At 43.8% G+C, this 26,613-nt stretch overlaps 1 protein-coding gene across 7 annotated transcripts in view; it reads left to right on the plus strand.

Annotated features, from left to right (window-relative positions):
- The window catches only part of MCF2L2 (MCF.2 cell line derived transforming sequence-like 2), a 194,507-nt gene extending 170,140 nt beyond the window's left edge, over positions 1-24,367 (plus strand). For 5 of the 7 annotated variants that reach the window (XM_009677283.2, XM_009677282.2, XM_009677281.2 and 2 more), the window contains exons 26-34: positions 1,160-1,269; positions 6,105-6,200; positions 10,256-10,345; positions 12,447-12,518; positions 14,291-14,377; positions 16,645-16,763; positions 17,330-17,442; positions 18,489-18,592; positions 19,772-24,367. In XM_009677283.2, the coding sequence (XP_009675578.2) occupies positions 1,160-1,269; positions 6,105-6,200; positions 10,256-10,345; positions 12,447-12,518; positions 14,291-14,377; positions 16,645-16,763; positions 17,330-17,442; positions 18,489-18,592; positions 19,772-19,872 (892 nt within the window). In that variant the 3' untranslated portion in view covers positions 19,873-24,367. The remainder of the gene's footprint in view (positions 1-1,159; positions 1,270-6,104; positions 6,201-10,255; positions 10,346-12,446; positions 12,519-14,290; positions 14,378-16,644; positions 16,764-17,329; positions 17,443-18,488; positions 18,593-19,771) is intronic. The other 2 variants (XM_009677284.2, XM_009677286.2) reach the window with 2 other exon arrangements.
- Positions 24,368-26,613: the final 2,246 nt, after the last annotated feature.

The following is a 26,613-nucleotide window of genomic DNA, read 5'->3' on the forward strand; positions in this document are numbered from 1 at the left end:
CGTGCTTTGGATGTGTTCCCGTATTTATTTTGTGCCCCCCGTTTTGTACCTGACGTCAGGCTGCAAAATCACGTTTTGATTTAGTGCAGGAGGCAACAGCAACCTTGGTTAAGGTTCCATGAGAAACAGGTCAGAAGTTCAAACACAAAGCAGTTTGTCCTGGGCTGCCTTGCAGTTGTAATGGTCTTCATAGATCTCTACTATTCCAAATGTTTTAAAGATTTTAATGATAGCTTAGGCTTTCCCTTACACCAAGACAGACACCACCAATGTTAAGTATAGAAGTTCATACGTTAATTGTAAAAACATGGTAATTGCTGGTACATGTTAATAATGAGCAGTTCGGGAAAGAGTATTTCAGAATATTTCAGTATGTCAAGCATGGAGATGTAATGAAATGTGTGGCATGTTTAGTCTGCCAAGGATAATAGTCCAGTACTAAAACACCCAAAATAAATCGCCAGTCATTTGGTAAACAACAAAGATGAGAAGATGAGACCAGCTGGCCGCCTCAATGCCCCACAAACCAGGGGCGGAGGATTGTTCCCATTACAGACTGCGAGGTCTGCACCTGTGCAAATCTGGAAAGAGGGCGCTCCTAGTCTGTGCTTTGATTGCAGATACGGGTATCCTGCTTGGATTTGTATTTTCGAGGAACAGAAGAAACAGAGGTAGGGGGATCCTGGAACCGGTGGAACCCAGATGGTCTTGTACACATGATCTGACCTCTAGGTGATCGTCCCATACCTGTTCCTCTCCTGGAGCTACATATACTCATGCTTCAAAGGAGGGAAAACTGGCATCCTCTTTCCTCACCCAGCTTCCCATCCCTTCCTTCCAAATCTGTAGGATTTGCAAGAAGAGCTCTTGCAGGCTTAGCCAGTTCCTTCCTGCATTTTTCTCTTCCTTTCAACTCACGTGAAGGACTTCACTTAAGATGTACTGTGGCAAAGAGGCAGGGGCTAGCGTGGCTTCTTCTACCATACATGTCTGCACAGACACAAACTTTTACGCATACACAAATTTTAAAACCTGCCCTCTATTCCTGAAATTGAGGCTTCCACATTTGAGGGTAACAAAAACTGCTTGGTGCTGGTATCTGACTCCTTAAGGTGTATTAAGCAGGAACCTAATATTTCTGTATTTCTTTTGTCCAAAGGTATAGCAGGAAGTCATCAAGTTTATATGAAAATAAATCTGAGACATCAAGCGTGGAAGCATCTAACAATAAAAACAGGAATTCCAGTCCAAGCGCCAGGCAGAAGAGAGGTAGGAATTCTGAGACAGAGCTTTTGCTTCCAAAGGGTAGTGTTTTTATCTTTGCACAATAATTTCTGGAATTCGATGACGATACGTCAAACGTATATTGTTTAAACCCAATTTTAAAAGCATAGCCCTGCAAAGCCGAGTGACTGAACTGCGAAACTTGAACACAAAAAAAGTATTAGCAGTTTAGGAATTTTTAAGTGTCAGTTTTGATGTACTACAGCCATGTTTAGACAACTTTTGTTTTTTAAAATTAGGATTTTGGGGGTATAGTGTCATTATTTTAACCCTCCATATTCTGGCTAAGTTGCTTTCTAGTTATATTTAATTCTAAGATCGTTTAAGGAGTTGACTAACAAATTTCCTTGTTTTATGTCAAAGGAATTTTTTCCCCCTCTGTGTATAGGTTCCCCCCTAGCGTATAGTAAAAAAATACATATGTGGTCACTGGAAGTCGCTCTGCTATTTGAAGGCATAAATGCAATAGATGCAGTCTGTGCAATGTAAGTTAAAGTGAACACTGAAAAGAAACTGGATCTCATCTGGTGGTAGCAGGAACAGAAGGTATTTCAACAGCAGTTTCTCTTTTGAGTATTATTTTGAAGTGTTAGAGCAACGACTTTTCTAATAATATAAAACTTCGGATTAAAAGATCGTAAAAGGAAAGAAGAGATGAAGGTCCAATTCAGTCTTACAATAACAGCAGGTCTATTTATTAATAGAGATGGTCAAAAAATGTGGAAATATTTTTTCTCTGAAGACAAGGCCATTGGCCAAAAGATTTTGCATTGCAATAAGTTTTCATTCTGGAGAGAAAGCTATGGATTCCTCATGAAAAAAATCAAATTTTATTAAGTAAAAAACTCTTTTGGTAAAAATTTCTTTAAAAAATTTTTTTGTTTTTGACCACTGGAATATAAAAAAAAAAAAAGGTTGAAAAGCACTCTTTCATTTTAAATTTGTAAACCCTACTTTTTAAAAATTTTCTGGAAAATTATTGGCATTTTTTAACTGATTCAACTTACACATGAGTGTATGAACTGGGGGTACTCCACATTTCGCCAGCAAGCACCCTATATGCTGATTTTCATTCTTCAGTGTTCTGCATACCAGCGACTATTTCCTCAGGGCTCTCCCTGTAATTCCTTTGCTCCTCACAGCTCTCTGCTCAGCTGGGAGCCTCCTCATCCCTCCGATCCTTTTCTGCCATGTGGCTGCTCCTGCAGAGCAGAGCAGTGGGTCAGTTGTCTTTGTGGGATTCCTGGCAGGGCTGTGCGTCCTGGGCTGCCAAACACTCTGGGCAGAGGGCCAACAGGAGAAAACTCCAGCTGGAGATGTCCCCCTGTAGTTCTATCCCTACAAGACACCAGAGTCGTCAGCTGTGACTCTAGACTAGGTGAATTCACTTATCTTGAAACTGTACAGTTACTTGCTACTTGCAAAGGTGCAGAAGAATTGCGGTGCGGCTTCCTGGGGAGGGCAAATCTGTGCTAGTCTGCAGTACAGGTGCAGCATGGAGTTCGGTGCGCTGTTAAAACTGTCTCTTTTGTGCCACTTACTGACTCTAATACTACCAATGTCTATCTAGATAAAGTACATACAGATTATTTTCAGTTATTTTCTTTCTATAGTGTAGAGCGTGGGAGCAGCACTATTGGCAAACTACTTCAGCTCCATCCTTCTCATGGATTTACTATAAGTGCCTGGGATTATGGGTTGTCTACATATAAAGTCGTATTTTGCATGAGCCTGATCTGTTAATTCACTAACTGAATCTATATGGGAGCTGAGTCTCCTGCAATACGATCACACAGAGTTGCTGAGGTTGGAAGGCACCTCTGGAGATCACCTAGTCCAACCCTGCTGCACAAAGTGGGATCAACCAGAACAGGTTGCTCAGGGCCCTGTCCAGTCAGGTTTTCAAGATCTCCGAGTATGGAGACTCCACAGCCGCTCTGGGCGATGTGTTCCAGTGTTTGACCACCCTCACAGTATTTCTATATTTTTAAATGGAATTTGCTGTATATCAATTTGTGCCCGTTGCCTCTCATCCAGTCACTGGGTGCCACTGAGAAGGGTCTGGCTCCGACTTCTGTACTCCCTCCCGCTAAGTATTTATCCATGCTGAATAGATCCCCCCTTTTCTTCTCCAGGCTGAACAATCCCTCATATGACAGATGCTCCAGTCCCTTAACTATCTTAGAGGCCCTTTGCTGGACCCACTCCAGTATGTGGCTGTCTCTCTTGTACTGGGAATCCCAGCATTGGTCCCAGCACTCCCGATGTGTCTCACCCGTGCTGAGGAGAGGGGAAGGACCACCTTCCTCGACCTGTTGGTGACGCTCTTCCTAACGCAGCTGAGGATGCTGTTGGCTCTTTCTTCGCCATGAGGGTGCGTTGCTGGCTCACGTTCAGCTTGTTGTCCACCAAGAGCCCGAGGTCCTTTTCTGCCAAGCTGCTCTCCAGTCAGTCTGCCCACAATCTGTGTTGCTGTGGGGTTATTTTTCCCCAGGTACAGAACTTGGCAATTTTGCCTTAGCTGAACTTCATGAGGTTCCTGCCAGCCCATTTCTCCAGCCTATCCAGGTCCCTCTGAATGGCATTAGAACCCTCCGGTGTATCAGCCACTCCTCCCAATCTTGTATCGTCTGTGAACTTGCTGAGGGTGCGCTCTGTTCCATCATCGATGTAATTAATGGAGATGTTAAACAGTATTAGCCGCACTTCTTAACCTCTGGAGTATACTACTACTGACTGACCTCCAGCTGGACTTTGTGCTGCTGATCACAACCCTTTGAGCCTGGCAGTTAAACCAGTTTTCAGTCCACCTCACTGTCCACTTATCTAATCCGTCCTTTATCAGTTTGTCAGTGAGGATATTATGGGAGACAGTGTTGAAAGCCTCGCTCAAGTCAAAATAAACAATATCCACTGCTCTCCTCTTGTCCACTGGGCTAGTCATTTCATCATAGAAGGCTATCAGGTTGGCCAGGCATGAGTTCCCCTTTGTTAGTCCATGCTGACTACTCCCAGTCACCTTCTTGTCCTTAAAATGTTTGGAAATGGTTTCCAGGACTATGTAATACACCTGCAGAATGAAGAGAAAGACAACTCAGGTGGAGACAACATGTCAAGGTCAGCCCCTAAAGAGTGCTTGGTGCTGGGAAGCTATGGAGACTTGGGTAGAATCCTAACGCATCCCTCAGTAAAGTGGCACAACTGCATAGCTGAAGAAGTAGCATATAAACCCTCTCCCTGCACACATGCATGTACTTTCCACGTGACTCTGTGATAATTAAATACTGTGGATTTTCCTGCTCTACACAGATGGAAACTGAATATATTTTATATCCCCATTTCTGGTTTCTTCATAAGTTAATTCAGTGTGATTCAAGGAGCAGGACAGAGCTAATCACCAGGACAACTGTATCTTAAACATTGCCTGGAAGTGGGAGCAGCCATGGCAGGGAACGGCTCTTGGGCCAGCATGGGCAGTCCAAGAGCCCAAACACTTCCCAGTGTGCCTCTGCACAGCACCGCAGCTGAAACTGTGGTGGGTATCACTTGCTCACCAGATGCTCTTGCCTGACCCCAAACTGGCATCAGGCCCCAGGATGGAAGGAGCTGAACCGCTCTGGCGTACTACTTTTGTATTGTTCAGATCTGTTCATCTCATGCCCATGTACACACTCAGGCATCTTGGATCATCTCTCTCCTGGAATATCTTGGCTGCAAGTCAAGCAGTGATGGGATGCGCTTTCCTTTTGGAAGCACAGTGTGTCTGTGTGTCACTCGTCAGTCAGTCTGAATTCATTGTATCTCCATGTTTCCTTTGTATTTCTGGTCTTCCTTTGTATCTGTAATGATTAGCACTCGGCAATGTATGAAATAAAGAGAAGGAATAAGCTAGCGGTTAAAACCTATGGCACAGAATCAGGCAGGCCAACACATGGCTCCTCTCCTGGTCCTTTGCCATGAATCTTTGCTGTGTTGCTGACCACCGCAAAGAAAGTGGCAGATGCATAATTTGGCAGGAGTGCATGGATCTGTGGGGGCTGATTTAGGTACATCCCTGTCTTGCAATGTGAGTAACTGCATATCTTTGAAACTCAGAGTCTCGGGACCTAGATCCATCTGTGACTTATCTCTGTGAATGTGATTGTCAGGCAGCATGGCTGGCTTTTTCACTTAGGAGACCAGCATGTAGGCTTTGCTGGCATGGCACTCCTTACATCCCAGCTAATCATGAGAGCGAGTGCATGACTGTGTGCCAGCTCTGGAGGCTGTTAGAAAGACTTCAGCAGGTAAGGCTCAGAGCTGACCATATTAGGCTCTGCAGTGTTAGTACTGGAAAGCAGAAGTGTGATGCACACGCCTCACAACGCTTGCTGTCTGTATGTCTCCTGCACTGCAAGGCTGCTTCTCTTATTTCTCACTACGGCCTGTGCTGTTCCATCACAATAACTTGTTTTCATAGTAAAAGGCACTAGGTTCTTTTTAATGAGCTTGCTGCTAAACTGTATTTTCCTTTGATGAGAGCTACATCCCTTCACCTGTTTTTTTATTTGGTTTTGTTTGTTTGTTTTGTTTTGTTTTTTCTCCATTGAAACTCAGTGAGACAAACCCAGCCCAGGGGCTCTGTTTGGCTCAGCTAGTTTAACTGCCCTGACCTCATGTCATCTCCTTAATTGATTAGCTCTTGCTCAGGCTTGAACTGAATCAAAAAATCTTTTTCAATTTATTTTGAGTTGTCATCCAGTGTTAACCTTTCCTTTCCCAAAAACTGAAAGCCTGACCCTTCCTTCCTTATTTCTCTTCCCTCTCCCTCTCTCTCCTAGTTGATGCTTCCACCAGCCTTAACCCTGAGCGCACAGCGCTTGCTAGAAAGCGATTCACATTGCAAGGTCTTTCCAACCGCAGAGCTCCTCCCAAAGGTAAAAGCACTACATGCAGCATTTGGTCTCTGGCCATGTCTCCTGCTCTCCCACAGTGTTTGCTCCATCCCATAGTACCATCCATCACTATTTCCTAAAGTGCTGCTGCATCCTACCAAAATGCACCTGTCTGATACACACATATGGCTCCTGTTCTCAAAGACCCTGTTACCAAAAATTGCTCCCACAGCAGTGTTGGCAAGGCAGCCTTTGAGTTGATTGGTTGCTTCTTTTACTGGGGTGCAAAGTGCAAGTAACTTTTGTTTCCAGTTTCTCTCAAAGGCCAAAGTGTGAAGACTTTTTAAACTACCATAACACCTAACTTCTTTAGCAGTTTACTGGCTTGAAGGGAAGAGTATTATTTCTGTGCTGTGCTATAGTGGGTTTTGACATTTTACATTCTTCATTGGTTGCATCTCTCTGTTTTGCTAAATGTTGCTCAGCCATTAAAGCATCATGGCCTAATGATTACACTGGGGAACTAGGATTCAGAAGATTTGGGGTTTATTGCTATTTGTTCCCTAATTAGGTTATGTGACTTCACACAGGACACTTCAGCTCTGTTTTTCCATCTGTAAAATGGTATATTCTGAGTCTTCATGTATATATGTTTATAAGACACTTAATATCCATGGGTAGAGAGCATTGCATGTTCCTGTGATGGCTGTACTGGGAAGAGACTTTAGAGGAAAGAAGGAAATGCAAGTAGAAATGAAATTGAGCAGTTATAGTCACAATTAGGTAACATAATTATTCATTTTATTATTACTATTTTTTGCTTTCCTTCTGTTCTGATAAATGGTGTTTTTTCCTATGAGACAGAGGATTCGTGTGCAATGAGGGGGAGGGTAAGCATTGCAAGAGGAAGAAACAAGGCCAAAGAATGAAGGGAAACACAGAAGCATTAAATGACAATGTTATAAAGTACATGAGAACATACGAAGAGCCAGAGCAGCCCTAAGATTCTGGCTGCAAGGCTAAGGCTGCACTTGGTAGAAAGATCCAAGTCAATCCAAAGGTCTGAATACAAAAAATGGAGTGGTTTTCAGATTCTGTGATTTGGTGAAATCAATTATATAGAGATTTTTTTGCAGATTTCAGAAAAGCAGGATAATGCTGTAGTTTGGAGGAGTTTGGATCTGAAGTTTTGGGTTGGCCCTCTTTCTCTCTTTTATCTGGATTTGTCTTGTCTTGTTAGATGTGTTTCCTTTAACTGAGTCATTCCATGTTCTAGATAGCAAAGCACAGTTCAGAAGAGTTTATACCCTCTAAGCCCTAGGCACTCTCAGCTCAAAGACTTGCAGGAACTGGTTGTGACTTGAGATTCCTTTAACGAATCACCATTACGCAACGTCCCGTGCTTGCTCATTCCACTTGTGCTGTTCAGTTATTTGTCTGGGCTGGCCTAGAGGAAATTCAGCTTGGAAACTGCAGTCTGCAAATAGGCTGGATGATTTGCAGAGCGTGGTCATTTCTGAAGGCTGTGATGACACCTGACTGTGTTAGCGCTGTATGGATTGGCTTATTAAGGCAGACAAGAAGCTATGAGAGGGTCAGAAGGAAGTTGTTGCAGTAGGCTTGTCCTGCTCTTGTCCCTTTTGTTTAAAGATCCATTACTGGCCATGGCAGGAGATGGCACACTGAGCTGAGCGCACTTTGATCTGACCTGGTGGGTCTGGTCGTGTTCAGAGCTCGTAAAAGGGAGGGTGTGAGCAATCAAATGACAAGACTAACTAGAGGGAAACCAAGATTGCCTGATGGATCTCAGCCGGCAGTGGAGGGTGGGTGCTGAAACCATAGCTGAATTTTCTCACGAGGCTGGTCATAGCAGGGAAGAAAACACTGTCTAGAAGCACCTTGGTGTTTTAGCCAGAGAGAGGCTGATGTCTGGAGGAGAAACTTTACCATCCTGCACTCCATTAATATGGAGACGCCCAAGGCAGCAGCACCAGACCTGGCACCAGATGTGAAAGCCTGTGCCCATAGCTCTGCATCTCCCCTCTTGGCTTCTGCTGCAGTAGCTGTCCTGTTTTGAGGAGCCAAGTCCATATTCCTTGGAGCTGACATAGGGTATCTAAGAGCTGCAGGAAACTGCACAGCATGCTGTAGATGTAGCCCAATGACACAATTGGAAAGTCAAATTTTCTTTGTATATTGATAAGGGTAGTTACAGCAGCATAAATGTGGAATAATAATTCCATTGTAACTGTCACTGAGGGCAAAGTTTAGCCTCACATTTTTCTTCAGATGTTTAGGAGCTATGAATACAGACATACTTGAATATATGTGCTTTTGTGAGTAAATTCATAAGGAAGTACAAGCAGCAATCACATAATTTACAGTCTTTTTACAGAGGCAACAGCAGCCAATCTACAGTTAAAATTGCTCTGAGATTTATCGGGAGCTAATGTGGTTTCCTGATGTTTTGGTGTAATAAAACATAATAGAAATTGCAGTCCAACTAGTCATGCTCATTTCTGCTCTACTGGAAACATACAGTTAAAGTGACTTTTACGAGGTAGAAATAAGGAATAAACAAAGTGAAGAGAAAATTTATGTGTCTTAACACTGAAATAGGGAAATGTGAAGGTTAGGAGTGGGAAAGAGAATTTTAAGATCTCTGACAAATCTTCACCGTAGTGTAGTTCTGCACAAGACATTTAAATCTGAAGTTTAAAATCACCTAAAATTTACTTCACTCCAGTGCTATATGGCCCCCCACCAAAAAACAAGAGAAAGAGAGTGAGAGAGAGTGAGAACAAGACAGAGATAGCAAGAGAAAGGAGACACTTGGAATAGAAAAGTCTCTCTGAATCACGGTCGCCATCTAGGATTGTCTGGGCTAAGATTCAGCAAAGCATATAATGTACTACAAAGAGCTTTGTGTGACACAAATTATCATCTACCCTAAGAAGATTTTCCATGAAAACAGAGCAGATTTTATCCTAAGTATTTTTTTTGTTTTTTTTTAAAACAAAATCTGAAAATAACGAACAGGTTTTAACAAATCTGCAAAACTTCAACAGAATATTTTAAGCCGATTCTAATACCATTTTCCAGTGAGTTGTGTCCTGGTAGAGTTAAGTGTTCAAGTACCTTACTGAAACTGAGATATTAAGCATATGAATAGCTTTACTCATGTCTCAGGGAAAAAACTCACATGAGTAAAGCAGCAAGCGTGCTTAGAGGGTTCCGCAGCAGAAGAGGCTAAAAGATTAATCCTGAACTATTTGTAAGTAAGCAGTTTTTTCTCCCGAGTTGTCCTGCTGTAGTTGGCAGGTGCAAGAAGCATACAGATGTCCCTGTATATGTGCAGACAGAATTCTTTGGAGCTGCTTAATGACCTCTACGCGTTTTGAAACACCTTGTGCTCGCTGAAGCTAGCAGCCAGTTTACACCTTTGATCGGTTTATGAAATATTTTGAGTAAAAAATGCTACTCACATCTCACAATGAAATCTAAGTTGTGCCTTCGTTCCTGAACTAGGTTTGAGAAAAGGCATGTTCCTAATTGGAATAAACCAAAAACACTCTGTTGCCTTCACTTTCTCCGAGCTGATTTACCCTGATCAAGATGGAGGCTTCGAGAGCGTTTTAAGGCATTCACACAGTTAACGTCCAGAAATGACGAATGTGAACTGTCACCCAAGAATGTTTGTTTTTCAGTGTATTCCAGGTCAGTCATCACAGAACAAGCAGTTCAGTGTCTTTAAAATAATCCAGACCTCATCTGTAGACACACATCATTCTAATTGTCATGCTCGTCCCTGTTTGTTTTGTAGCTGTACTTAGATTAGCTGATTGCTAAAATATTAACTGACACAAGTTTCCCTTCTGTAGTATTAAGATCAGTGCAATTGCAAGTGCTTTGAAAATGCATTCATTTGAATATTTTCTGTGCTTTTCACTCTGAGGAGTTCTTTCCTGGCTGTTTTAAGGGAGCAACCTGGCTTTTATTTGCCCTTTTCCACCTGCTGTTTTGCTTTGGACATCTTTACCCCTCAGTGCTTATTAACCTCTAATGCTGCCCTGCATTGCATCTGTCTGTTCTCCCAGATCCAGAATCTAAGGAAAGAGAAGTTACCCGTCGCTTTTCCCTAGCCTCCTCCATCAGCACCACAGTTAATGCACCTGCTGTGACCAAAGGTACCGTCATGCTGCTTGCTTAGCTACCCTTTTCCCTTCCTGCTGACTGATACATTTACTGCTAAATGCTGTTAACAGAGCATGTTCATCAGGCTCAGTTTTTATAAATGCAGGAGGTTCCAGTAGGAGAAGACTCAGGACCAGAGTATATAAAACCTGTGGGGAGAAGGCCAAGACATTCTGAATGTACACCAAGGCGTGTTCCAAGCATATATAATGACTCTACTCAGTTTCTCCATAGTAGGCTTCAAAGAGTGGTTCTGGTTTCCGTGGAAACTGGATTAATTTTTGGCTGATGTGGGGTTGGGTTCCCAACTTCTCCCTGGGATTGGATTCACTCAAATTCAATAGAAATTATTTCTCCATTTCCTTGAAGCTGTTTAGAAATTTTGCTTTCAAGAAGGACAAAATCTTCTCATTGCCTAGTAGATACCAGGTAAGAAAGTCTGAAATCAAGCCAAAAATAGAATAGCAATAGGTGTCACTTTAAGCATATTTAACATAATCACAGTTATGATGACTGAAAGGAAGTTTTCAGAAGTGCTTAAGGCAGTTAGGTGCCCAGAAGGTATTGACTTCTGCACATTTCCTGTGGGAACTTGTAGAAGTTTTATTCCTGAGCTGTAAATATTTTGGAAAAGGACACTTCTACAAATATTATTTTAAGTTATTACACTACTGCGTACATTTAATCTTGAGAGCACCGATGCATTTTGGCAAGTTGGTAGTGTTGAAAATCAGTGGAATTTTAGGCACCTCTGCCTACATGTCAAAGTAAATGCCACACTGAAAATGGAAGATACTGTCTTTTGGTGCTTTCTGAAAGAAAGTGAAGGAACTGATTTGCAAGTTTAAGATTTGCAGGGCAATTCATAAACCAAAATAGAACGAGGAAAGAAGTCTAAATTCATTTGTACAAAAAAAGTTTGCTATACATTTGTCAGGAAGAAGGTTACACAGTACTTGATGCGATATGTTCTAAATAGCTGTGAAGGATATGAATCGTATCCTTGACTGTGCAATGAAATGACAAGTATCTGAAAGCAACGAATTCTGGAGTGTCATGAAGTGAGAGTGTCTTGGGGTTAGACAGAGGAAGGATCTGATATTTTTTCTACCTACAAATTATTTTGCCACTCTTTAGACCATATTGCATTAACCACATGGAAAGGATGGGCACAGTACAGGAAAAGAGCTTCTCATAGCTCTCTGTCCTCTACAACAGCTTCAGAAATAAACGCTTAGTTATCTAGGCTATGGGAAGACTGGTAACATATGGAGTTATTACCTGAGCCAGGAAATGGAAAGAAGCAGATATACAGAAAGAGACTGGGCAACCTGTATCCCTAAGCTGTTCTTTAGCAGGGTTTACTGAGGAGAGCATGTGTGAATCATTGAAAGTTTTATGTCCAACAATCCTGTCCTAGGATCCTGTCCACCACGAGATTGTTCAGCAAATATCTTGAAAGGCTGAGAAAAATACTTTCGTAATGATTATAAAAGCTAGAAAACAAAATCAATGCTTTTCAATTATATATTTTATTTACTGCAACCTCTTTAAGATAATAATTTTAGGTGACAAAATAATATGTCTGAAGCCTGAGTCTTGTCTTGCCCTTAGCCAAATGCAGGCCTCGCCAGGGTGTTTGGATTATCTCATTCAAGGCCACTTTTTACTGCTGTGTCCTGATCCTTGCTGCGAACAGTTTAGCCCTGTCACATCACCACTCCTCTGCAGTGTAGTCAGGACACAGGAGAAGCACCAGTACAGGCAGAAAGCTGAGACTGGAGTCCACACGTGTTAGTGCCATCTCCTGGACAAGTGAGGGAGGAAGCATCTGGAAAATCTGACTGGTAGATACATTTCCTGTGACTTAATGTCTATTGCAAAAATGGCTCTATTTCTTATCCACCTCACAGAAGTGTTTATTTCACCACTTACAACTTAGGCGTTGGTCATTTTTCTGGGTGAAGCTGCCTTATCCTACACTTCAGATATTGGGCAGGTTTGGCCATTCCAGGTCATGTTGTCAGGTAATAGGAAAGCAAGTTTTACCTTTAACAATATTTACAGCCTTGTAACTCTGCAAACTTCACACAGGTCCCCTTGTTCCTGCAGTTAAAGTCAAGAGACATGAAATAAAGAGTGACCCAACTCCCCTGGGGTTTGAAGGTATGAGTATTTCCATCCTGCATGAAAGCCTGCTTGGCAGTCTTTTGATACCATCCACTGAATTCGCATCTCATCACTGCTAGTAGATGACACTGGAGTCCATGCAGGCATTAGGGGTTTGGTGTTAGAGCATTCTTATTACAAACACAGTTTGTCACCTCCTTGCCTGCCCCCTGCACGCATGCTATATTTACCAACTTTCACCTAGGGATGGGCCTAAATTAAAGCCCCAAATCTGTGCCTCTTTTGGGAGGTGATGGTCTAGAATGTGATCTGGATCTGGATTTTCTGCCTTGCTTCTATCCCTTCCCATGGAGGGGAAAGAGAAGCCCAGGCAGCAATAGGTAGCGAAGGTGTACTTTTCACCTTCACCTGCAGTCTGGCCACTTGCATCCCTCTTCCCTTGTCAGGGGCTACAGCTAATGGGAGGAGCAGGAGCCATGTGCATGAGCAGAACAAAGGAGGCTAGCCCATGCATTAATATCCATTTAAGGTGCAGTGTTTCATTTCAGTCAAGCAGACTTTCTACCTACTTTTTTGCAGAAGGATCATTGGTTACAGTTTAATAACAAATACCAATGAGTTAAACTGGGAAGTGATTCCCCAAAACTGGAAGATCACTAAGTTCCATTGCCAGCGCTCCCCTTTACGTCCTAGTTTGCCAGAGCATATTGCCATGTGGGGCACAAGCTGTAGGGTAGCCCCCTCGCAGGACAGGGAGGAGGGAGATGCAAGCAGGGGAGTCCTTTCTTTTGACTCTGTTGCTGTGCACAAAACCTTGGTAGAAAGGACAGGTGGCCAGGTCAGTGGTGGCATCGGTGACATATTCAGAGCTATCTTCCACATCAGTCTGAGCAGAAGAGGAGACTGGAACGGAGAGGTTGGAAGAAACATTTCGGAGGCAGCAGATGAAACAGTGTTTTTGCTGTTTGCAGAATATTTCTTGCTAGTGACCCCTGGCACTAAGTTCAGGACTATCCTGACACCCAGCACCAGAATTTCCTGAACTTTAATGCTTGTACCCTCGATTTCATATACCTCAGTTTCATCAGTGATGGATACTCACCTCACCATAATATGTGGTTACAGAGGCAGAGCATATTTCAGGGCTCAGGTACTGTTCTCAGAACTAAGTTGATCCTCATAAGTTGAAAACTGTGGTCCTACTGCACAACATGCCTCATGAGACTGAATTTCTTTAAGTAGGAAATGACGAGCATTGTCATCCCCCTAACAGAAGATATTGCTGCTGCTGTTAGAGCTCTGACAGAGTTAATAGCACTAAAGATTTAGTTTGCTTAGATATAAACTTCCCCACAAAATTGCATTCATCAGTAGTGATATCATTCATTTCTGGCTGGGAAGAACAATCTCCCTGGTCTGTTTTCGTTGCTGTATGGATGGGCATCAAAAGCAAATGTCATCACTGACAGAATGATTTGAAATGCTGCAAGGACAGTATGTTAAGAAAAATGCACAAGGAAGCTGTAGTGAAATAGAACACTGCACCGTTCACTCAGCAATCGTTTTCTTGAATTAACATCAGTATCTCTGTTTGGTTCTGTTGGTTGTTCTCGGTCCATCTCTGATTGTTACTGTTTTTCTCTGGAATGCTGCTGTGTTTTCACTCATCTTTTTATGAATGTTGGAGCCCAGTCCACTCGTCTGTTAAAGAGACTACCAGTTGCAGAGGTGATAGAGGAATTCACGTTGTACTGGTTGTCTGATCACTATTTCACTTTTAAGATACGAAATTGTACTTCCTGTCACAGATGCTTTTGAGAACACCATATTGGCCCAGACTAAATGTAGTACCGGTTCCACCACAAGACCAGTACCTAGATCTGCTTCACAGACAGGTAAACGGAATTAAAGCATTTATCATTAACTCAGTTTGAGAGCATAATATAGATTTATGACAACATTAACTCTCTTTAAGTTAAAGCTAACTCTCCATTTTTCCCATGTAATGAATATTATTTCCCTTGAAAACAATGACAGACCAAGCTGGGGTGACTTACTAGGTATAGAAACAATGTACCAGACTCTGCTTTTATGTAGATCGGGCACTGTTGAAAATATTTCCTTGAATTGACATCAGAGAGTTCAGAATTTGGTCTATGTTATTTTATAGCTTGAATGAAGCATGTAAATCTTACTTCAGCTCTGCAGTGTCTGAAATTGCAATAGCAATTTATAAGGGAAGAGGAAGGCTGAGATGATGCAGTTATTGTAAGAAATCCTTTTTGCCTCAGCTACTGCCCTGTATCCTTCCTACAAACAACAGTGGCGAAAGCCCACTGAAGCTTTGCCTAAGCAGGAAGGGGGATTTCTTTTTCTTTTGGTGTTTGTAGCTCAGGCTGTGACTTTGAACTAAAATTGCTCTGGCAGTGTAAAAGCATCAATGCATTCTTGTACGTGTAGCCAGTTGGTAATGTTTCGCTGGTGTTGTTCTGCTGACATACAGGGCCCAGCTCTACATTCTGCATAGTCTGTAGTTAAAATTGTCTCTTCAGTCTGAAAGCTCTGTTGGTATAGACCCGTGGTGTGGACGCTCACAACCCAGCCTGAGTCCGTTTCACAGGCTAGCTTATACCTTGAAAAGTGTCACCTGGATGGCATGACCGCACCTATAGGGTTATAACCGGTGATGCTGCTGTGGTGGAAGGAGGTCGCTGTCTCTCTCGTCACTGAACTGCGGTGGTGGGGCAGCTGCAGCCACTATGTAACGGGAGGGAGGAGAAGGGGCTGCGCAGCTGCATGACTGCACGTTGCCACGACCGGTGCCTATAGGAAGGAGGACGAGCATGGGGAGGGGTTAAGTTAACCTATTAGTAAGCCTGTAATTGCCAGATCAAACTGCTTTTCTGTTTACTCCCCAAACTGCCCCGCTTGGGTTTTGCATTGTCTGAGGTCAGGTTTTGCTGCAGTCTGGGTGTGCTGGCTTGTGCATAAATCCACTGTGTGAGCAGCTGGCTCTTTGCCTTGTTGGCAGAGCACTGCTTTGCCATGCCAGGAGCGATGACCTACAAGCTATAAAGAGCTAGATTCAGTATCTGCTCTGCCCGTGTTCCTGTGGATTGGCAAACGTACAGCGGGTACAGTAAGGGGGAAGGCACAAGATGATTTGACTGACTCCCCTCAGTTCATACCTGTCTGGGCTGCAGGATCCTTTGATAGGCACACGGTCTGATTCTTCCTAGTCAGACTGTAGTCATCAGTATCAGAAAGGGGATAGGCATCAAGCGTGGAGGAAAGCATGGAGCAAGAGCGCTGTCTGTACAAGAGAGACAGAATTACCTTTCCATCATGGGAGCCTCAGGCAGGTGGGTCTTACAAGGCTCAGTCTGAATGTCCCTCAGAGAGCAGCCTCTCGGCATGGTTTTGTACACAGGGTCACGTGCTTGGGCTGGGAATCTCTGTCGCTCTCTCATTAGGTCCCTTCCACTGGGTTGTGGTGTTTATGTGTGCAAATCATGCACCAAAAGGCTCACAGCGGAAATATTAATGAGATCTTCTTTCCTTACAACCAAAAGTCTGTTTGTCTCCGTGCCTTGTTCTGCATTCTGTCCCTTCCCTGCGTTGTAAGCCTGCTTCAAGGCATAGTCTTGTAAGTTGCTGAGGTGGTAGTATCACCTTGGGCTGAGATGGAGATCAGAAGTCGACTGAAATTCAATGGCTTTGGGTCTCACGTGCCGGATAAATGCATGGAGGTAAGTTGGAAACAGAAAGAGTACGCCATGCTGAAAATCACATCAGCAAAGTTGTCATTTGCCACAACATTCGCTCTGCTGAAATAATCCTGGCGCTTGCTTTTTGTACATCCTGAACTGAAGAGATTTAGCATCCTAAACGCACAATGTATTGATGCACGCTTATATCACGGCCACGCAATCTGCCCTCACCCAAATGACAGCAAGTAGTACACTTTTTTAGAGAGATAATAATGACTGCAACATAATTTTTATGGCAAAATTAGGCAACAAGCTGGAAAAAGGTATGAACACTTCAGTAAGTGGAACAGTGGGAAATGAAACTGTGACTTGTATTATTTTTAAAAATTTGAGCCTAGAAGGGGTTGGTGACCAATAGGTAACTCTGGTGTTGTTTCATCTCCTTTGAAAAGGTTGGCCCAGCAGGCAGATGCCATCTCTAGACACATTTGAAGATTTCGAAGCCATCCCCTCCAGCACAGATGAACTCTCCAACTCTTCTGACATGGAGGAAGAGACCAACCCTAACAATGTAATTCCTCCTTCAAAGCACACTAACCCCTTTCTTAGTGCAGCCTTCTCTTCTGTTAAGAACAGGACTTAACCTGTGAAGTTTGGTTTCACACCAGCCTTAAATTCATGGATGTACGGGAAGGCAGGAAATGGGACTGTGACCGGGGGTGCTGGGGGATTTTTCCAAGGTTATTTTACGTATCAGGGTCATAGAAAGTCACTTTTACTTGCAACCTGCAGCTTTACCTTTAGAGGAGTAAGTAACTCCTGAGAGTAACTTAGTGGGGGAAAACTGTGAGCCATTGAAAAATAAGTAATGTCAGATTTTTCCAGGTCACTTTAAGCTTATGTCTCAAACCCAATTTCTTTGTCAGAATAATGACAGGCGGATTAACACCTGAATGCACGGGACAGTTCTGTCGTGAGATCAAAAATTGTTTAACCTGGGCATGATAAAAAGAATGAGAGGTGACAGAATTCCCTAGAGAAGAAATCTCTGGCTGCTTGTAATGCCTAATTCTGTATTTAACTAAAGCATCTCTCTTTTGCCTAGTGTTCCTTCATCCATTGTTTCATTTGTTTTAGGGGACCAGTCTTTTCCGGGTAGAAGGCAGCTTTGACAGCTGTTTCCCAGATTCCCTTACACTGGAGGACGGAGATTTAGTGCAGTTTGTGCAAGAAGGAGAAAATGGACAATGGTAAGTACAGTAGAGAGACAGACTATAGCAGCTAGAGCAGCTGTAAGCTGGAAAAGGTGGAAAATGTTTAGAAGACCATAAAAGCGCCTTCAAAATCAAGCAGAATCCGCTCACCTCATTGACAACAACGAGAAAGAGGCAGTGGGGGCCATGAACGTATGAATAGCTTTTGTGAAATCCACCTGGTTAGCTTTCATCCAAACTGCTTGTGGCATGAGGCTCGAGAGGACAGAAGTTTGCATAAAGGGAAACAGAGGAGACTATTTGGGCTATTGCCACCTTCCAGCGAAAAAGACAACTATCAAAGGCAGCCTTCTCCCATAGGATACATCAGTAAAATCCCCATGCCTTCAACAGAGCTGCAGCAGTGAACCCGAGAGCATATTTAGCCCCAAAGGCTTAACTATAAGGCTATACTCAGAAGTGATTGACAAAGTGGAATGAATCTGTTTCCCTTAAGCTCATATACCTTTCAGCATATTTATTCTCACTTGCTGACCAGTGAGTGTTCGGAACAGACCTGGCTGGTGTCTGAATTCTCATTCCGTGGGAAATTTGGAGGAAGAGGATACGATCTCCTTGAAGGACACTTGCAGTCACGCTCCATGAGTCTCACTCAGAAGGGACATGCAGCTGAGGTGGGAGTAAGTCCCATGGTAGGAGGTGAACTAAATCCATCCACTCGGGATGATAGTTACAGCAAGAAGGAGGGACGCTATGGAAGATTCAGTTTCTTCAGCTCTGAGTTTGGCCCGGGGTCTCAAACACAAGTGAAGGCCACTGCTTCATTGTGGCACACAGTCTCCTTGCATGTGAGCTTGTTCTGGGATGCTGGGTCGCCACCACAAGTCTCAGGCTGCTGAAACTTAGACTTAGGCACTGGTGACTTGTAGGACTGCCCTGGGTCCTGGCACATGCTTTGCACCTACCTAACCTCTGTGTTCTTCCTTAGCTTAGGAAATAGCTGTCCAACATAACGCCTCTAAGAAACACAACCCAGGGAGAGGGAATGGAGGGAAATGCACTGACCGTTCTCTGCATTTCAGGTTAGTGAAGAAACTGGTTTCTGAGAAAAGTGACTGGGTTCCTTCCAGTATACTGCAGCCAGCAGAGGGGGACAGTAACAACACAATTAAGAACAGCAATGCAGGTAATTGAAGGCAATGTCTTACTGCTATTTGAAACCCTCCCCCCTTAGTAAAAAAGGACGCAATGAACAATGCACTTTCTGTAGTGCAGTACTCAGCCTGAGGGTATGCCTATGCTGCGGCCCCTGGTGACACAGCTGAGTCAGCCTGAAATTTGCTGCCTTAGGTGTCAGAGCTGGCTAGGCACAGCAGCTTGACCTTGGCACGGTCTCGCTGTCTTCCCCTTCTCAGGCAAAATTTTAATCTCCCACTGAACTGTTGCAGCTACCAGTACCTGGGCTGGCTACTTTATAGCTAGCCCAACTGTTTCCATATGACAGGGTGTGTTGTGACTGCAGGATAGCTTTCATCGTTAGCGCAGGTGGCGTTTGGATTTAGATCGGTGTCAGGGCTGTGGCTCTGGTCTGGCTTTGAAAACATTAAAATCTCATGAGCCATTAGTGCTTTCATCGTGTTTCCACTTCTGGCTCCAAAGGCTGGAGGAAGAGCAAGTTCTGGGGAGCTCCTAGCCAAATTAGAACTAAAAGTCACCCTTTCTGCAGCTTTTGTTCAGATCTAACACCCACGCCTGTTGCACTGGAAGAGCTGAATCTCAGCCAGCTCTTCAGATCAAAAGGTTTAAAATGTTAGATTAATTTTTTGCCTGTCCTTAAACATAATTGACCAAAAGTGTGCCCTGGTTTTCTCCTGGTAACAGAAGAAGGAAAAGCTTGGGCACGTTCGCTGGAGACCTACAATGGAGAGCTACCAGCATTTTATTCTGAGTTACTGGTTTCTTTTGATTTTTTTTTGTCAGTTTGTTAAAGCGCAGAAAAATCTTCTTGAAAGCTAACTAGCATTTTTTGCCATGGTTTAAAGGGAGCTTAGTCACTGCTTAACTGCTGCTGCCTTCACCTCCACAGCAGGTCAGTTCTGTCTTCAGCCTCGGCTCCTTAACGATGGCTCCAGTGTCTTTGCCCTATCGAATGCTTTAGAAGGAAAACAAACCCACATATATGACAGCTAGTTATCACCCAGAGAGCCTCCCTTGCCCTTCATGAAGGAAAGTGGTAGCATTGGGATTGCTTATTTTATTTTATTTTTTATCTACCTCAGGCTTCTAATAAGGAACCTCAAGACTGTAAATGAAAAGTCCTTTAGATGTGTCATAGTGACAGTGTGCCCATGTCCTCCTTTTTCAGATATGTACAATGATTCCTGCAGCACAGCCTCAGTAGAGTCGGAAACCAAGGAGAGCGAGGTGGCCAGAAGCTTACCGGCAGAACAGCGGGCTGGCAGCTGAACTGCAGGATCACCCTTCCTCAGGACTCCGTCCATCTCTTTGTTTATTTTGGGTGGACACTGGATCAAAGTTGCCTTTCTCACAAGCTCTGAGCTTCACAATCCACTAAAACTTCATCAGCCTGAGAACTGTGGCGTCCATCTGGCAAGCCGGGAGAAATAAACTTGAAAGGAGCGTTAAACATCCAGAGAGCATCAAAAACCACCTTCAGTATTAGAGGGAAAAAATGCTTCTTGCATTGTTTATCAAACTGTTTCAAAAGATGTGGCCTAAATTAGGTCAACAGCAGAGCTGAAGAGTTACTATGCACGCACTTTTTGGCAACTTTGCTTAAACACCAAGCTACTGCAGAGGGACACAGGCATGGTTACGAGTTCTTGCTCTACCATGGGGTCGCCCGGAGGTTTTTCCATTCGCTTGCCTCAGTGGCTGTGCCTTCCCCACCCTCCTTAATTCCAGAGGATACATCACAAATGTGCCCTTCTTGCTGATGGTCAACACCAAAAACATCACATTTTAAGGTGGCTGTGGAAAGAAAACTTCTGACTTGGACCATCAGAGAGGCTTCGTGCAGGAATGACATGACTGCTTTTGAAATGGCACAGCGAACAACCTGTTGCATACTCCTGGCTATGAGGTGGAGGTGCAGGGCTTAGCAGGGAAGCAAAGACGTGTGACAGCTGCTGTGACAAAGAACATTTTGAACTCATTTTACAATATAAGTCATTCCTCCGCCCCCTCTGCAGTCTGTGGTTGCTGGATCGCATTCTTTCGCATTTGGTGCCGAGACTTCAATTGAATGCCATTTAATGTCATATATGTTTGAGTAGACTGCATGCTTTCACTGTGTGCTGGCTATGGAGTAGGTACATTTCATCCCCCTTATGGACTATACGTAAGCATTGCAAATAGGCAGTGAGCATTAGATGCTCCAATGAGTGGATAAAGTGTTATTGTTAAATACTTCTTTTCAGGACATGTGATTAAAGGACTGTACCAAATCTCTGCCACGTAAGGCTGTAACATATACTATAAACTGGTTACAGATGTTATTATTCCTATACAAGCCAATCGCTCATTTAGAGCAGCTCTGAAGGCATGAAAGCATTTTGATGGTAAGTGGGTTTTAGGTCCCACAAAAGCTGCTAGTACTTTAGCAAAGATAAATGTTGACCAAGGGTTGCAAACAGGCAAAGATCGGCCTGGAGCCTAGACATTCAAGAGTCAGAGATTAGTTTAGAGACCTTTTGTTCAGCCCTGAGACTAGTGATGCTCCGTGTAAATAATAAATGTAACAAAAGCACTAAAAACGGAAATGAGGCAAAACCAAAAAGTACTCTTTAATAATTGAGCCTGTGAGCAAAATAGTAGGAGTCTGTAACATTTCTGTTATGCTCTTTGCAGGGACCTGAATGTTTTTCTTTGTGTCTCAGTGAAGGCTGGTATTGCAATTATCTTTGTGTGTGAGTCAGGAAAGCTGTGAAGCAGGTAAATAGTCCTCTTCAAGAAAAAGGTTTAGAGTAGGTAGATGAAGGCTTATTCGGATCTTGTTTGCCTTTGGAGGCTTATTGGTTAATTATGAGTTGCACTGTGGTGGGACTAGAATGGTTAATTCCCATGGGTAAGGTTCTTCTCACCCTCAAATAATACCTAATCCCCATGGTTTCTGATGCTTTCTGTTCCTAACTAAAGGATCTGAAAGTCCCATACCTTTTTGGAAGCTAATCTTGTCCTACAGAGATAATAGCTTGTCCATTTTATGCTTGTCATTTACCTTAAAATGACAAATAGGCTCTCAGGAACATGACTCCTGTTAAAGTCTACTGAAGTTATGAGAGCACCTCGGGGGAAGAATTGTTTCCTTTCAGTCCCCCAAGGAAATGTGCAGTCCCATTTTCTTGTAGAGCAATCATTTTCTCCTCTTTGTAAAATGACTTCATTTTAGTTCCTAGATTGCTTTCATTAATTTTTGCACGGCCCCATAACAGTGCTCCTGTCCACCCCTGCCCTAAGCACAGGAGAAAAAAGGGGCAGGGAGCTTTGATTGCACATTAATATATGTAGTAAGCTTGTGTGAGTGTGTGCGCGCGTGCGTTTGTGTGCGTGTGAGCGATGGGAAAAGGTTGCCCAGTATATATGAAACTGCCAAAACTAGGATTTGTCACATTGCTGACTTATGGAAAGACCCAAACCTGCACTTTGGATTTTCTCTGGAGGAATCTCATTTCTAATGATGAAATGGCAGTGCAAGTCCTTGTTTGAACTCAAGAAGGGAAATCGGGTATTGTGAGTCCTCCTTCTACCTCTGCTGTGTGCAGGGTAACAGTGGGTGAGCCCTTGGCCTGCTGGTGCCCCAATATCCTCCTGTAAAATGGCAACAGTATTGCATTTCCCTCACGGCCATTTCTGATCCTAAAGGCTAGCACGTATGCAAAGACTTGGGGACCCCTCTGGGGGCAGCAAAGCATTCACCCTCGTATGTCCCGCTGTGCCCTCAGGGAACATCGGTGGTGGCATGCTGTGAGGTGGTCTGGAGATGGACTGGGGAAGAGGACTGCTGCAGCAGTGTCTCCTCTCTCCCACTCCCCCAACCCATCGTGATAACTGCAGAGGTAGGGGCTGGATTGTAACTAATTCTCCTCCCTATTTTGCTTTTGAAAACAGTATCTGAATTTTTTGCAAATTCTCATGTTTCATCCTGGTGGACCAAAGCTTGAGGCACACCTGCACCATGAATGTACTGAGGATGGTTAGTAACTCACTTCCCCGTGGCTGTGGGTAGTAGAGACACAGCACTCAGGTTTCAGCTGGCTTTAGGAGCTGGTAGTTTCAAGCTACCCTCAGACACTGCTCAACCTGAGCAGGGAGTGCTCATCTACTAGTTATGTCTTTGACCTTCCTACGATACCAGAGAGCCCAAGGCAGCTGCCTATTTTTGTCTCCGTTTTACAAACTCATACCCTAAAGCAAGCATTTCAGCTGTTGCTGGGGAGTAACTGGGGTCCTTTGCCCGGTTGAGTTATGTGGCACAAATGGAAATAAGACAGTCTGACATTGTTGGGTTTGCTTTTTTAAAGAATGGACTTAATGAAAGATTAGGCTGCTGACAAGTTTGAGAGCACCCAACAAGATCTGAGAGCAACCCAACTTTCTGGCTTTGCTGACCAGACAAAATGGAGTTTGATGACTTTTTTATAGTAGGCAGGATAGTCTTTTAATCGGTTTATCTCTGACCAGCAAGGTGGTAATTAGGAGAATAGCTCTCCGTGTAAAGTCTAGAATATGATTTGGTTAATGTCCAGCAAGATTATCATGTACATTAGAATATGGTTATTCTGTATTTAGGTCTTTGACGCCATTATTTTCAGGTAGATGGGCCAAAAATCGTAGTGTCCAAGTATGGATTTCATTTCAGTGTTCTTTGGAGAGGATATAACGACCAGAAATGTGTTTAAAAGTAACGCTTGACAATAAGTTTCAGCTGTAGAGGGGACAAGGTTTAAGGTACAAGGCCTAAGGTACACCTGTGTTGTAGAAGCATACAGGGGTCAGCATTGCACTCTTGCTGTTGGTCCATGTCTGCTGCTCTCTCTGGGTCCGGACTAGCTCTCTGGACCTGCCCTCCAGGGGGAGGTTTTGGCTTGGATCTCCTCCCTCTGCTCAGCTGCCGGCTTCTGTGAAACATGCAGAAACTTCACATCCTCGAAACTGCCCTCTGTCCAGTTTGCTGTAGTTGGCCAACGGACTCCTTCCTTACTGGGCGTGATGTCAAATGCAGTCATCATGGTACATAAGTCTTGCTATTTAGTAAACCAGGCCAAAACGTAACCAGGCCCGATCCTCTCCTAGTTTCACAGTCTAACCCCACTGAGTAGAGAACCAGACCTCTGCCTGGTCTTTGCCTCTGTCATAAACGGCTGCGGCCAAGGCATGTCCGAACGCTGGCTTTTCTTGCCAGTGACAACAAAGGTGTGTGTGTCTTATATTCTGGTTGTGCATGTGATGAAAAGCCATGTTATTATCCATCCTTAGACTCTCAGATTTCAAATAGGATTGGATGTGAGAAAGGTCATGTGCTTCCTTTCCAAAAATGCTCAAAGCCTGATCTGCTATTAAATATATGATTAGAAATATTTAAGAAGAAGAAAAAAAAAGCCAAATTGTGTATACCTTCTTGCAGCTGGAGCTGAAATAGCTGCTAAGATTTTTTTCTCCCCAACTGAGAATTGGTACAGTTTGTTATTCTTGCATATTTTCCATGGTGTTGATGATGATGTATTTGTATATTGTGACTGATGAGAGATAATCAGACAGGGAAAAAGCACGGAATTCTCTTGGCGAATTACCTGTCCTTTTTTTCCAGTCAAGACAGAATGTATGAATTTATTACAAGAAAAAAAGTGTGAAAATGAATTTTCTGTAATTAGGCCATTCTGAACTATGTAGAACCACACTTTGTTTGAAATTTATAGAAATTATAAATAGTAAAAAACCACTGTGGTTGCTGTTTCTATATGAAGTGACAAATCAAGGGAGCTTTCTTTCTATTCATAATAGGTGAATGTCAGTAAAGGCCCATCAGCACAGCTGAAAAAAATCCAGGCTTCTGTCCGTTGTATTTATGTCCAACACACGTGTGTCACAAAGGCACAAAGTGCTTTTTTTTTTTTCCCCTTTACTCATCTCCCTTGCAGTCATGTTCCTGAATCATCGGGACTCTCTTAGGAGAGCGCAGAGCTTCACAAAGACAGTTTAGAGCTGTGTGTCCTAATGCTGCAGCCCCAAGGCAAGGAAGTTGTAGGATAACAATATTAAAGTTCCCCAATGTATATCTGCATACCTTTGGCTACCAGCTGTTTATGAGGATGGGATAATTGACATAAATTCTTGCTGTGGTTCATGTAGAAGGGCAGGGAGGTAAAAACAAGGACATAGAAACACAATGCAAACACAGAAAGCAAAATAAATCATAACTAACTTCAGCTAGCATCCAGAGTTCTGGGGGCAGACTTCAGTTTGAAGCCATTTGCCTTATGATGTTACTTTGGTTTAATACTGGTATGAGAAAAGGAAGAATCAGGACCATGCCAGATGGCAGATTCTTTCCTCCCCTTCCATGAATTTATTACCTCTTTTCTACTTCCAGTTAAGGTTTTAAGGTCAAACACGATGCAGTGGCTACAGCCAGGATTCTAGCTGCACGGCAGCTCTGCTAGCCTTGACCCTCCGGGTCTGTCATGTTTCTGCACTTTCTCCTTGTATTTTTTCCTGCCCTGTGTGAGGCTTTGGAATTTTTATTTAGTGACCTGGGCATTTTTTTGCCTCCTTTGTTCGATGGTTTCGCTGTCCCCTTTGCGGGGCTGGAAGGCTGCAGGAGGGAAGCAGTGTCCAGAGCTGCCACAGCTGAAGTGGCTTCGTAGCCATGGAATAGCCAGCTAAGAGCAGTCCTGGCTTCGCAGATACACAAGGAGATCTTGCAAGCGTTACAGTGCGCTGATAAAGGCTGGGCTGGGGTCTGTCTGCTTATGAAAGCAAGCTGTACCCTGGGCCCCAGCCTGGCACTTGAGCTCAGATGAGGAGCAGTCACCATTAGACCAAATACTTGGGCGTTAGGGCCTAGAGGGAGAGCGCTAAGCCAAGGCTGCCGTAGTACCTGTCGCCTTTCGGTACGCCGGGGAGCTTACCTGTAACAGCATCTCCGGCACACAGAGGCTTGCGCGGCTGCAGGGTGCCTCAGTGAGGAGCTGGTTTGAGAGCTGTGTCTTACACTAAATTTTCATGGTTTGGTATTCATCAGCAAGGCAGTTAAAAGCCTGGGTCGTGTTCTTCCGAACTCGGGGGGGGGTCTTTGTTAAAGTGCTGGGGAGAGAGGGCCAGGCAAGCAGCGTGAGAATCTGGTGCTCACAGTTAATGACTCCAAATCAGGGCAAGTTGCTCCCAGTATGAGCCGGCTCTGCAGCGCCAGCTGTGCACCGCTAGACGGTGTCGGCATGCCTGCAAATATCCGGTGTGTGCTGGAAACCCCTCCCCGACCCCAGCCACGTTTTTGGGGTGCTTCCACAACTGCAGGCTGTGAGCAATGCTGTCAGGCTTTTTGGTAAATCTGCAAATCAGTGATATGAGAAGGCAATATGAATGTTCCTGTCAAATTCCTCTTGGTGCACACTGACGACCCGGTTCCCTTCTGGGCTGCACTGGTGGAAAGCAGGTATTATTCCCAGCATGCCAGAGAGACACAACTCACCTCTTGGCTGTGAAGAGGCTAATTTGGCAGAAGGGTCCCTGCTGCGCTGCAGGGAATTAATAGCTTATTAGGGTTTGTTATATGACAGAGGTTGAATTGTCAGTTCCTTAGAAACCTGGATCTAATCATTTTTGAGCCACTGATTCACAGTTTTGAGTTTCAATAGTTTAATTTCTGTGCCTGGAGATTTTCCTGTGATTCTGACTTCACCCTGCTCCTGTCTGTGTGTGGTTAGTCCAACCTGATGGACTAACCTGATGCTAACTGCATCAGCAGTGCAGCTGCTGATGTCTCCAAGGCGAGTGTATCTCTCTCTGCCAGGGAGGAGGATTTTTGCTCTGCTTTGCATTTTACAGTACTGGCCAGCGCTGACCCTCTGAGAAAGCTCTGGGACCATTCTCAGTTCTTGCAAAGACTGGGAAAACATGTTCACACATGCCAGAAGGAGGATGCATTGCTGTAAACTCCAGCCTTCTCTCTGACTCCACATAGAGTGA

Source organism: Struthio camelus, chromosome 9, assembly GCF_040807025.1.
Source record: "Struthio camelus isolate bStrCam1 chromosome 9, bStrCam1.hap1, whole genome shotgun sequence".
NCBI lineage: Eukaryota > Metazoa > Chordata > Aves > Struthioniformes > Struthionidae > Struthio > Struthio camelus.